General features: G+C 40.2%; 1 protein-coding gene across 2 annotated transcripts in view; it reads left to right on the top strand.

Moving 5' to 3' along the window:
• LOC118405793 (ATP-binding cassette sub-family C member 9-like) overlaps positions 1-11,993 on the top strand; it is a 39,702-nt gene extending 27,709 nt beyond the window's left edge. For both annotated transcript variants that reach the window (XM_035805547.1, XM_035805546.1), the window contains 12 exons: positions 2,410-2,502; positions 2,997-3,099; positions 4,050-4,163; positions 4,384-4,504; positions 5,383-5,513; positions 5,815-5,893; positions 7,357-7,465; positions 8,137-8,240; positions 8,655-8,704; positions 9,237-9,320; positions 9,603-9,665; positions 10,120-11,993. In XM_035805547.1, the coding sequence (XP_035661440.1) occupies positions 2,410-2,502; positions 2,997-3,099; positions 4,050-4,163; positions 4,384-4,504; positions 5,383-5,513; positions 5,815-5,893; positions 7,357-7,465; positions 8,137-8,240; positions 8,655-8,704; positions 9,237-9,320; positions 9,603-9,665; positions 10,120-10,257 (1,189 nt within the window). In that variant the 3' untranslated portion in view covers positions 10,258-11,993. The remainder of the gene's footprint in view (positions 1-2,409; positions 2,503-2,996; positions 3,100-4,049; positions 4,164-4,383; positions 4,505-5,382; positions 5,514-5,814; positions 5,894-7,356; positions 7,466-8,136; positions 8,241-8,654; positions 8,705-9,236; positions 9,321-9,602; positions 9,666-10,119) is intronic.
• The last annotated feature ends 1,634 nt before the right edge of the window (positions 11,994-13,627 follow it).

Genomic DNA, 13,627 nt, shown 5'->3' with positions numbered 1-13,627 from the left:
CGTTCTTTATCTCTGAGATTCTTTGAGTATGTTTCTAACCCCGCGGTGACGCAAGCGTGACGCAAGTGCAGTGAGAGGGCACCTTAGCAAACTCAGTCTTCAGGCTTTATACACCAACCTTTGGTATATGGCCTCCTTGATACCTCTTTTAGCATTTTGTACAGAAAGCACATTAACATCAACTCTCATCATTCCACCGTATACGTAATACCACCATATACCTTATCTGCATATGTACCTCATGATTACAGGTGCCGTATTGTTACATCTATCTAAATCACTTTAACCCTAATCAGACCGGTGTCACAGCGATTTCGATGCATTTTATGATTTGAACCGGGGGGGGGGGGGGCTTTGAGGCCCGCCCCTTCTGACACCTGTAACTCTAAAACGAATTATCTTATGGCCACCAAATTTTCAGAGAATGATGTAGACATAATATCTAACATTCATAAAACGTTTGACGCAACGGTGACGTAATATGACGTAATTAGGACGTCATCATTTTGACTTGATTGACTTAAACCGTGCAAAGGCGGTATTCTCAGCAAGTGCATATAACAGAACAATAATGTTTTTTACGACTTATGTTGCCAATAACAACATCGATGACGTCAAAATGACGTCATAAAATGACGCCATGCATTTACAGTATACCAGTTGGGCTCCACAATCTTATATCCACCTCCTTGAATTTTAAAAATGAATTTTTTGCGATAAATAATCGCAAAAGACGACGGAAATAGACTGGAAACGTTCATTTACGCGTTTTTAGATGAAAAAATACGAGGTAATTACAACTTATCAGGGATAATAAGCCAGCTAGTTATTCGTGATCTGGTCCACCATCTTTGATTTTGGCCACGTGACGTCATCAGATGAGCATAATTTATGCATAATTAATCATGAAAGATATTGTACGTAACAGAAGATTTTAGTTATCTACGCAAATAGCAGTAATATAGTAAATAAACGTGAAAAATACATTGTTAGAACCGAAATTAGCGATTTTCGCCAAAAGTGTCTGTCAACAGACGGTTGCCATGGCAAAAAGAATTTTTTTCAAACGTTGTGAAATTGTTCACAACTACATTTTAGAAAAACTCATCAAGTTTGTTGGCTGTTATGTATGCCGTTCTGGCGTTCTGGGGCATGAAAGTTGGTGCAGGCCTCAAAAGACCCCCCCCCCCGTCTGAATAGGGTTCAATCCATGTATTTTCCCATGTAGCGGTATTATGGCACCTGGTGGAATGAGAGTTGATGTTACTTGTTGAACCAACTTGCATTGCACCACGGTGGGAATAAAAAGAAATTGGAAACGCCTCAAGTTTACTCCAAAGTGTCCATTAGAGAAACAAATATCAGCAACACCTCAATGCTAATGTTTCTAAGTCATAATGACAAAGCTGTAATAAGTATACTTCCAACACAAAGGTGTATACGGATTAGATTTTCAAAGACCTCCATCGGCTTCTTCAGGATCAATACTGATGGCTAGGGCTGGGTACCGCGGTACAGAAAATTCAGGTCCGGTTCAGGTCCAGAGGATCAGGTCCAGGTCCGGACCTCAACCTGGACCTGATTTAATATGACTCATACCAGCGGTCCATTTCACTACAAAAAAGACTTAGACTGGCGTTTTAAAATCCCACAACGCTAACTGCACCTGTACGATTGGCTGTAAAACTTGGTAGATATCAATATAAACTCGACTCTACTTCACTCTTGTTATCTTCTTCAACCTGCAAGCGCCAAAATGTGGGATGCATGATAAAATAATCTCTTAATTTTCTAATCGGTCCAACATCCGGTCCACCTAATTTTTTCAGGTCCGGTTTTTCTGGACCGGTCCAATAAGAAAAAACGGTTTTGTACCGGTACACTGTACCGATACCCAGCCCTACTGATGACCAATCACTTCAGAACGTAAACTCGCGAGAGTTACATTAGACACACTATCTTATTAACACATGTTCTTTCGCAAACGTGACGTTAGCAAATTGGTCAAACGTGCCGAGTTAATAGCGCCCACCGTCTCTGTTCATGATGACTGGAGTGCCCTGATGTATATGGCATGGCCTCCTTGAAACATCTTACAAACTAGTCCTGTTCAGTGTCCAGAATTCTGACTTTGTCCAGTGGCCATTGGTTCAATGAGGATACGTTTTGGTACTTCCGACGACAGCGAACTGGGGCGTTTGTGATCAAGGAATCTTGTTCTCGTTGAGCGTTCTGTCTCGACATTGTAGGTCCTTGTAGGAGTCTTCCCTGGTGTTCCCTGGCACGGAATTTGATCCGTGAATACCTTTGTGTCAGAAGAAGCATTGTACTATAGCTTTGATAACTACCAACACAGATGAGTTTCCATGATAAGTATTATTTGCAATAAAGACCTTAATTCTATCACAGAGAACTACAGAGGATTGAGAGCATCAAGAGGTCCCCGGTGTATAGCCAGCTGTCAGAATCTTTTGGAGGACTTTCTACTATACGAGCTTACAGGTATTTTATTTTTTTACTTAATCGTCACCAGGTAACAAGACATGAAGATAATTTCAAGGTGTGACGTTATGGCCACTCTAAGGTTACGGATTACATTGTAACTGTAACAGCGTATCTTCAACCTAGATCAGAAACATCATGATTGAGACCAGCTCAATTGCTCACCAACGACATGTTACTAAGCCTCCCTGTAGCTGTACCTCAAGGTCGATTAGATGTATACGTACTTATGCATATTAACCTTGATACTATTTTTTACTTTATTGAGTACTAGTAATCTTCCCAAAGAGATTATTATTTACCGTAATCTGTTCAGCTGCATTTTGATCCTCCTGCATATATTATTACTACTACAAAAACACGTATATTTAAAGGAAATATGGACATTTTTTCTTTGCAATGCTTTACCTAGTGCTTTCAGATGTTGCCTTCGTTATCAAGAAAAAAAACAGAAACACTCTAGGTTGATTTTAGATTTTTTCTTGGAATAACAGAGCAGAGGAGAGATTCATGGATGAGATGATGACTAGAATTAACGTGGCCTTTACTCCAACTATGTACTTGATGGGGGTGGAATGCTGGATAGCTGTGCGGCTGGTAAGTCATCACTTCAAATGTGTGTGACTGCATCCTCCTACTCAGGGACATCCAAAAGCGAAACCCCCTGTCTGGATGTACTCTGCTGTCTCAACCGTCACTCTTAGTTCTTGTGGACGTCCCCCACCCCCAAACCAGCTGTCAACCAATCAGAAAATAGGCCTTTCAGTTTTCAAAAAGGAGTCTTGCATATATAACGGTAAGCTCATTGATATTTATAAGCAGGGCGGTCAGGAACTAAGGGTGACGGTTGAGAAAGAAGGGTACATCCACACAGTCGGTTTCGCTGTCGGATGTCCCTGCGTAGGAGGATGAAAGCTAGCATTATCTGTTTTTTTTCCTCTTAATCAAAATAGTATTTTATCATACATGCAATTCGGATGGGTATTATTACATTCTTATATCTCAGACGGACATATCTTTAGAATGCCGTAATAGATTTACTAAATAATGAATGTAAAGGATATTGAGATTGTAATAGTTGTTTTATTATCCTTATCCGTGACCATGTATCTAAAATTTCTAATCTTTAAGGAGATTGTTCAGAGCAATGTCATTAAGCCACTTCAAGGCAATGAACTAAGAAGTTGGAAATAATAATTATTGTACACGGAGATGGCGGTGGACATTTGTTTTGAAGGCTGATAAGTTGTAGACAGGAGGAAAAAACAGCTGTCGTCAAGAGAGTTCCATTATTTGGCTGTCCAGGGAAGGAAACTGTTGCTGTAGACGGACTTGGAAACCGGCAGTTGAGCAGTAGAGCTATGTGAGTTTATAAGAAAACGTAGTGTTGCGCTGACAGGCTCTCAGTGGAAGGACAAGTTGTATGAGATAATGAGAGCAATGCAGTTTTTGCAAGTTCTGCCAGGGGGAGCTAATTATAGAAGTGAGAAGTCCGCATTTGTGATTGCATTGTGATAAATGCATAACGATTATATTAAACTATCCAGGTGTGTGCGGGCGCTGTTATAATTTTTGTTGCGGGGCTGTCGTCAGTAGTCGCGGGGCTATATGGACTGGTGTCGCCTGCATGGGTCGGACTCGCTATATCATATGCCATTCGGGTATGTATGTTTTATAAAGGATTATTTATGTTTATGATAATTTTTTGGTATTCGAGCACAGTGACAATGTGTCTGTGAACAGTTTCCACAGGTCGATAAATAACTAGATAAAAAGTGTATTGCTTTTCATGATTTTTAATGACAAACTTACATGTGCAGCGAATGGCTTGCTTTAGGGTTTGCCACGTTGCCTTATCAAAATTATCAACACTCTTTACAGATGCAGGTAGAGCTGTTCCTAGCGGTGAATAGCTTCGCTAAGGTTGAAACATTCATGACCAGTGTGGAGAGGGTGGACACCTACTCTAGAGTACCGCAAGAGGTTTACCAACACAAATCAGGTCATTATATGTCTAGTAGACTCTTTCTACCTCTTTTTTTTCTATTAGAATTGCAAGTTAACAATACAACCATTGTATGGTCAGTAGGCTGTTATCCATAAAACTTATTTGCTGTGGACTTGTAGTTTTATATATTGTTCATAAATGATGCGCTTTGATGGGTTATGTGCCTGGAGATAACAATAAGATAAAAAAATCTTGCATACGATGCATATGCAGCGCAGGATGTCGGGCGCTTGTGTCCTTTACCATTATTAACCATGGCTACATGTAAATACACCAACTTGGCCATGCCTTGATCAACTCAGCACAGCACCCTAACCCTAACCCCGACCCCAACCCCAACCCTGAACCTAACCGTGTCATCACTAGAAGCGTTCTCGTCACAGTCCCTGTCAGGCTCGCCTTGCGAATCCTTCTACAACATCGCCACAACTGCTAAAGGTGGTACCATTTTTGTTTAGTTGATTGATTGATCTCACTGAACTTGAGGCACCGGTTCCGCATTGCGGTGTTCGAAGATTACTCAATAAATTTCAGAGATAAACATTTTTTTTTACGTTTTATGTATTTTGTTGTCTTTAAAGTCATATTGTTACGTATTACACAATATATAAATCATTAAAAAACGGCGATGATAACACAACAGTGCCACAGTGAACGAACCCCGCAGTGCCACACCCGTGCCACAAGCTCAGAGAAATACCACCTAAACCATATCCCTAACCCTAACTCTACACTTAACCAAATCCTAATACTGGCCTAGCTGTCCAATATGCCACACATAGTTGACCAGGGTGTTGGGCCGAGTTGACCAGGGTGTTGGGTTAAGTTGACTTGGCAAATTTGGTAAAGGGACGAATCGCTTTATGCCACAGGTAACACCATCCCACCCGAGGAATGGCCGAAGTCCGGTACAGTCCAGTTAGAGAGCGTGTCTGCCCGGTATGACCAGACTCTGGACCCTGTCCTCACCATGGTAACGGCTAACATCAGGGCAGGGGAGAAGGTATGGATGCTTTTCGTTATTTGTTTATTTGTTTATCAAACTTTACCATTAAAATCACAATGAAAGGGGAGGCAAAAAAGGCGATTGCTTGTCTCTGCCTATTGTCTCTCCGTAAAGTATATTTGACTTAATTGAGATATTCTTTGGCCCCTACTGGCGCTAATCTTCCAGGGATATGTGATGAAAAAATACACAAACATGAAATATGTGTAAACATAAGTGTGTGATACGCATTGCATACAAATGCAGACTTAAAATCATGAATTGAAAACTAAGAATTAATCTTAGATGGTCCACTCAGGTTGGCATCTGTGGCAGGACAGGAAGTGGGAAATCCTCCCTCACTTTGGCTCTCTACAGGATGATTGACATGTTTGAAGGTGAGTTTGCACTCTGTTCTTTACATATAGAAAAATCAATCTGTGCTTTTACCTATTTCGATATATATTCTAACGTGAATTGGAACAGAGTTCGTCATCAGGTTCTAGATTCTTGATCTGTATAATGTATGACCGGATCTGTACCTGTTGCTGAACACTACACATACATGAATAAGTAGATCTGATCTTGGTGCTGAATACTACACATACATGAATAAGTAGATCTGACCTTATCACTGAACACTACACATACATGAATAAGTAGATCTGATCTTGGTGCTGAATACTACACATACATGAATAAGTAGATCTGTCCTTGGTGCTGAATACTACACATACATGAATAAGTAGATCTGATCTTGGTGCTGAATACTACACATACATAAATAAGTAGATCTGACCTTAGTGCTGAACACTACACATATATAAAAAATTAAATCTGACCTTGGTGCTGAACACTATACATACATGAATAAGTAGATCTGACCTTGGTGCTGAACACTATACATACATGAATAAGTAGATCTGACCTTGGTGCTGAACACTATACATACATGAATAAGTAGATCTGACCTTGGTGCTGAACACTATGCATACATGAATAAGTAGATCTGACCTTGGTGCTGAACACTACACATACATGAATAAGAAGATCTGACCTTGGTGCTGAATACTACACATACATGAATAAGTAGATTCGACCTTGGTGCTGAAACTATACATACATGAATAAGTAGATCTGACCTTGGTGCTGAACACTACATATACATGAATAAGTGGATCTGCCCTTGGTGCTGAACACTACACATACATGAATAAGTAGATCTGACCTTGGTGCTGAACACTACACATACATGAATAAGTAGATCTGATCTTGGTGCTGAACACTACACATACATGAATAAGTAGATCTGATCTTGGTGCTGAACACTATACATACATGAATAAGTAGATCTGACCTTGGTGCTGAACACTATACATACATGAATAAGTAGATCTGATCTTGGTGCTGAACACTACACATACATAAATAAGTAGATCTGACCTTAGTGCTGAACACTACACATATATTAAAAATTAAATCTGACCTTGGTGCTGAACACTATACATACATGGGTAAGTAGATCTGTCTTGTTGCTGAATACTAATTAGCTACATGTATATCCTCGGTGCAGAACGCATATCATACACTAATATCGAATACGCATATCTGTCATTAGTGCTGTACTCTTAGCATAAGTTAATAAATAAGTTTCGATCTGCTTTTGGTGTTAAATGTTTTGCATCAAACCTGATCTGTACCCAATGCCTAGCGCTAGCCACATGTTAATGAGTAGATCAGCCATTGATTATGGATGCCATTTACACAAATATGTGTTGTATGGGTCGCATTCTTCTTGCCTAGGTACAATCGGGATATCTGGACCATTGTATTTCTGATCTAATACGTTTTCTTTCTCCAGGTGTAATATCTATAGATGGAGTGGACATCAGTCGTGTGCCCTTGACCCTGCTGAGGTCACGCCTGTCAATCATCCCTCAGGACCCCGTGCTGTTCAGCGGCACCATCAGGTCAGTGCCTGTTAAATACAGCACAACATATTTGACCTTTCCTATCAGATAACAAGTTCAATAATCAATACCTGTTATAAACATATCATATCACCATCGCCAGTAGACGAGAGGATGGAGAAGGAATTGCACACCCCTCCTTCACCATAAAAAATTATGTGCAGGTCAGGCAGACAGGTTCTCAAAAAATTCGACAGGAGAATCCGAATAAAAAAAATCACTATTTGGCTGTCTTAAACCTGCACAAGTAACCAGCTCTACACAAAGACCTCGTCTGTACCGCTATGCCATTGATAAAAACTAAAACCTGTACTAGTGTATGACCACCTCTGCAAACGGACTACCTGGTCATTTATGAATACCTGTCCAAGTGTCTACCTCTATATCACAGCCCCGGCCATTGATAAATAGTCAACACTGAACAAGTGGTCAGTATATAATGACCACGTGGCCATTGAAATGCAGTCAATCTGGCACTTATATAATGACTACCTCCGCATAAGAACTTCCACCCTTGTGGCTACCTTTAATGGCTTCTTAATTATGGGGTCACTCACTTATTTGTCTTCTTGCACGTGGTGCATTAAGCTGACTACTTGCACTTATTGTACATTTATTCATTTACTGTAGAAGCCAACAACAGGTAATATTTCCTTTTGCTTCTTGTCCAGGTTTAATCTCGACCCTGAGGAGAACAGTGACGATGAGGAGCTATGGAAGGCTATAGAGATCGCACAACTCAAGGATGTTGTTGCCGACTTGCCGAACAAACTGGGTAAGTGGCTAATGTCTTAAGGCTACTATCTCATACAGTGCTCTATGTTTACTACATACCTCCTACAGTAGAGGTATTATAATAGAGTACTACTGCTGTTGTTGAGCCATCTATATGGCCGGTGTCACCACACTTCGGCGAAACGTACCAGCTTCGCAGGCACGCTGCGCGGCCGGCAGTAGCTGGATAAAATGGACTACCCGTCACATCTATCCTTTGCACATATAACTATAATCTATGCACATATTGCTTGTTGAAAGCTTATGAGGATGCACGTATTGTATCTGGTGAAAAATCTACTTCAGGATGTATGTAAAAAAGACAGTTTATTATTCCTAATGCTGTTACTGTAAGAGCGTAAAGAGAACTTGGTTTTTGAACATTTTGAACATTTGGTCTCCTCTTTCCTGCCAGATGAGATGGTAACAGAAGGTGGAGAAAACTTCAGTGTTGGCCAGAGACAAGTAGGTTAACCAGTTTTTCCACGCTTTAGTACCTACTGTGTTTTTTTCCGTACTTTTGTAGCTCCATCAGTATGCAACATAAAAGCCATGCTGTAGTAGCTTACTTTCTAGATTAGGTCATGCAGATTTGACTATATTGATGACATTTGCTCGCAAATCAATGCTTGGCTGCCCCCCCCCCCCCCCAAAAAAAAATTCAACAATACTGTAAATCGTACAAGGTGAAAGCAGCTGTAAGATACCCAAATACGTATACATGCCGTAGATTGCAAAACACAAATATTGAAAAACGTGTAGTAATGTCTCCAAGGTCAAAGAAACCTATGAAAGATAAAGACGAATCTTCTTGGCCACTTGAATTTCATATTTTAACTTAAGGCAATTTTAATAAAACATCCATTTCGCACGCTCGCATCGGTTTGGGGCCTCCCAGATGATGTCATTCATTGAATCAAATTAACATGACCTTACCGCATTAAGAATTGTACTAAAACTTTATAATATCATGTATCTCTATCACTTCTATCCACAGCTCTTCTGTTTAGCCCGAGCATTTGTCCGGAAATCACGAATCCTCATCATGGACGAGGCCACAGCTTCTGTTGACATGGAAACGGTAAGAGGTCTAGGAGCAAAGGTCAGGTTCAAGCGAAGATAGTAGTAGGCTGAGATAGTATGTAGCATGCATTTCAAAAGAAAGGAATAATACTGTAGTGTTTGCTCGGATTTAACTAGTTCTAAAGTAGTAACCATCCATGATGCAAAGTGGGTCAATCGGAATACATCACAGTACTTCACTATACATATATATATATATATATATATATATATATATATATATATGGCTTACACATCCTGATGTTCAGTGATGACACAAGCTTATAATTTTCTTTTCCAGGACGCTATTCTGCAGGAAGTTATCAAAGTGGCCTTTGGAGACAGAACAGTTGTTACAGTCGCGGTAAGTATAGTCTATTTACATGTCACTTGAGACGCATCGGCCTCGGTTTTACACACTTCATACCATGCCAATTCCTTTTCTTTGTCGTATCAAGTAGAATTGATGTTAATAGTCTCAGTAAACCATTGCAATGGCCATGGTAGGTATTGTCTTCGCCTTGCAATCGGTTGGTTCTGAGTTTTAATCTCCAGCCGAGTCATATCAAAGACTTTAAAAGTGTTGGATGTTGCTTTTACTGCTTAGCACTAGGCATTTGGGAACGAGTATAGTTATGGTACACCCACAACTGTAATTGCTCATAATTATACATCTATTATGCTGAACCAAACCTAAGGTCTGATTAGTCCGGGAAAGTCCTGGCTCCTAACAAGAGAAGACGAACAAATGGAATGAAAAGTGTGTATTTCCCTATCGGATAAAACGTAATTACGTAACCATCTTATGCACACTACAGCACCGGATAGCAACCATCCTGAACTCTGACCGAATCCTGGTTCTGGACCAGGGGAAACTGGTGGAGAACGACTCACCAGAAAATCTGCTGAAGAAACCAGACGGACTCTTCACTACCATGGTCAAGGCTAACAAGTAACGACTCACCAGACAACCTACTGAAGAAACCAGACGGACTCTTCACTGACATGGTCAAGGCCAACAAGTAACGACTCACCAGAAAACCTACTGAAGAAACCAGACGGACTCTTCACTGCCATGGTCAAGGCCAACAAGTAACGACTCACCAGACAACCTACTGAAGAAACCAGACGGACTCTTCACTGCCATGGTCAAGGCAAACAAGTAACGACTCACCAGACAACCTACTGAAGAAACCAGACGGACTGTTCACTGTCATGGTCAAGGCTAACAATTAACGACACAGGAAACCCCAACTTAGCTGTAAAATGCCAGTCGTTGTAGTTGACATTTAATTTACATAAGGCCATGTTGATTCCATTGCAAATGAGGTACAGAATGAGCCTTAGTCTGCAAAAAAGATATTGGGAAATGTGATGGACAACAAGTCAAACAAGAAGATGTGAAAGAACAAAAACAGTCTGTTGTTTGTTATATTTTACTCTGTATGCTATGTCATTTGTTTAATTTTTCTGACCACTTGGACTTCATACTGAATTCAATTTTTTTGGGCCAAACTTTTATTTTTCATTCTCAGGCTCGTATCAGTTTTGTGGGTCCCATAGGATGTAATCCATATTATCTAATCAATGTGGGCTCATTTGAAACTTTAAGGTGGTATCACTAGTGGCACCGGTGCTGCATTGCGGGATTCTAAAGATACTCAACGAATTTCAGAGATAACGAATTTTCTTACCTTTTTTGTATTTTGATCCGTGAGATTCCGTAAATAGTCTTGGTTAAGGTTGAAAGATAACGACCATTGTGCCAAGCTACACATTTACTTGTTGGCTTAAGGAAACCGACTATCGACGGTTTATCAATCAAACGTGTTCTCGGGGAATATGCTTAAAGCGCCTATGTATTTCACAATCTAAATAAGAAAGCAGATGTTCTAGACTTCTGTTTGCTACTATGATGAAGGCTAGCTAAGAAATTGAAGAACTCTACAGTCTACTGCCAACAAATGGTAAAGAAGTGAAGATCAAGGTTTAGATGAATAGAAGTTTAGATAAATACAAGTACAACTAAATTTGTGTAACTAAATTCCATTCTTATGCCATGATTATGATACGTATAAAGAGGTCCATGCACATAACGGCACTCCAGCGATCAGACGGGGGAAGGGGGCGTTATCAACTTCCTGCCACAAATCCGTAAGATTATGTTTAAGCTAATGATATCACATGTCTGTAAGTATCACAGATTTATTTTCATTGATTGGTCATTATTGATACAGAAAAGAAATCAAACGCATTACTTTTAGATTAGAATTAGCGCTAGTTGACGAATTTCATTTTATGTTTATTTTATTATTGTATACTATCATAATTCAATGTATACCTGCAATTAGCCTTCGGGCTTGAATCTGCAATAAAGTTAATGTCAAGATTGATCCTGAAGAAGGTGACAGTGATCGTTAAAGAAATTTAAATGAAGACACGCTAGTGTTAGGACAAGTTTTACAATTGCGATATTCTAATTTCATAATGTGCTAAACCAATAAACGCTGTGCAATTGTCATGCAATAAAGTTCCTAATAAAGTTGAAGCGGGTGATTTCTTCAATACCCTGGTCAGGAAACTATAGATAATATTCATGGCCACTACACATGGGATAGAAAATTGAATATTTCCAATGAAAATTATATTGTACAGATTTGCTGCAAACGTTCAAATATAACTAGATATGTAAAATAAACAGGTATGTGTGAGGAGTGGTACGTAGCCTCGGTTGGGCAAAATCGCAAGGGTCTGGAGCGAGCTGCCATTCAGCGCCGCTCAGGTGACCCCAATACGGCAGTTATTACTCTACCAGCTTACAAGGATTACTGGCACACAGAAATGTATAAACTACCGGTAGTAAAATACAATTTTTCTGAATATTTAAAACACATTCTGTTTCTCTGAGCTTCTAGACCCATCATATAGCTTATTGTACTTAGAGACTCGCTTTGAACCCGGATGATTCTCTGGGTTAAAATGACCCACTAAGCCAGGTAGAAGGAAACAACAGTTTTAGGTGGATTTGCACCGACAAGGGGTTGTACTAATATTAAAGTCGTCAGGTGATGTCTTAAAGATATACCACCAGGAACGCGATAGAGTCCGTCTTCACAAGTCTTCGAGTCAAGAAATAGTCCCGGCTGACGATTCAGGACCAGCGTCTGCTAAAAAAAGGCTAGTACACACCGACTCCGTGTGTAAGGGCCCGGGTACTTAAAGCCTGGAAGAGGCCTGACTGTGTGGCCATTCAGAGGGAACTGATAGCCTGGAACAGGCCTGACTGCATGGCTATTGAAAAGGAACTGATAGCATAGAACAGGCCTGACTGTGTTGCCATTCAGTTGCCATTTGCTTGGTGATAAAATACTTCGTAAGCTGTCATCGTCTAGGTCGAACAAAGAACTCACTTGTGAGCTGGGCTGTTTATCTGATGTGCCTGGAATTTTAATTCTAAAGTTGACGGAGGTTTTAACGATATGTTAACATTACACATTATATTATATTTCGCGGTTCTTAAGAGGTAGTGAGAAACAAGCAAACAAAGGGGAGGCGGTTGTTCTTTGGCAAAGTCGAGCATTCTAGATGGGCTCATTTGGGAAAGATGTTCACACTTTCCCCTTAAACAGGTATATCCAAGGACCGTGGATTGATGAACTCCACCTCTACATACGAATGTTGGCTCACCTGGGGGATAACCGCTAACCGCTAAGCGAACCCTCTGGTGACCGCAAAAAAGCGACCCCTTACGATCGGACTTCCGAAATTTCAAACAAAATGCGCGTTAATTTCAACACTTGAGTATCATAGTAAAACCCGTGGGCAAAAGGTAAAAAGTTGATTTGAGTACCCAAAATTACTTTGTAACTTTTCTACATACGAATGAAGGCTCAACTGGGGGAAACTGCTAACCGCTAAGCGAATATTCAAACCCTTCGGTAACCGCAAAAATGCGACCCCTTACGATCGGACTTCCGAAATTTCAAACAAAATGTGCGTTACTTTCAACACTTGAAAATCAAAGTAAAACCCGTGGGCAAAAGGTAAAAAGTGATTTGAGTACCCAAAATTACTTTGTAACTTTTCTACATACGAATGAAGGCTCACCTGGGGGATAACCGCTAACCGCTAAGCGAACCCTTCGGTAACAGCAAAAAAGCGACCCCTTACGATCGGACTTCCGAAATTTCAAACAAAATGTACGTTACTTTCAACACTTGAGTATCATAGTAAAACCCGTGGGCAAAAGGTAAAAAGTGATTTGAGTACCCAAAAGTACTTTGTAACTTTTCTACATACGAATGAAGACTCACCTGGGGATAACCG

This window comes from Branchiostoma floridae, chromosome 18, assembly GCF_000003815.2.
Source record: "Branchiostoma floridae strain S238N-H82 chromosome 18, Bfl_VNyyK, whole genome shotgun sequence".
Lineage (NCBI taxonomy): Eukaryota > Metazoa > Chordata > Leptocardii > Amphioxiformes > Branchiostomatidae > Branchiostoma > Branchiostoma floridae.
This window is presented reverse-complemented; position numbering and strand designations above follow the sequence as displayed.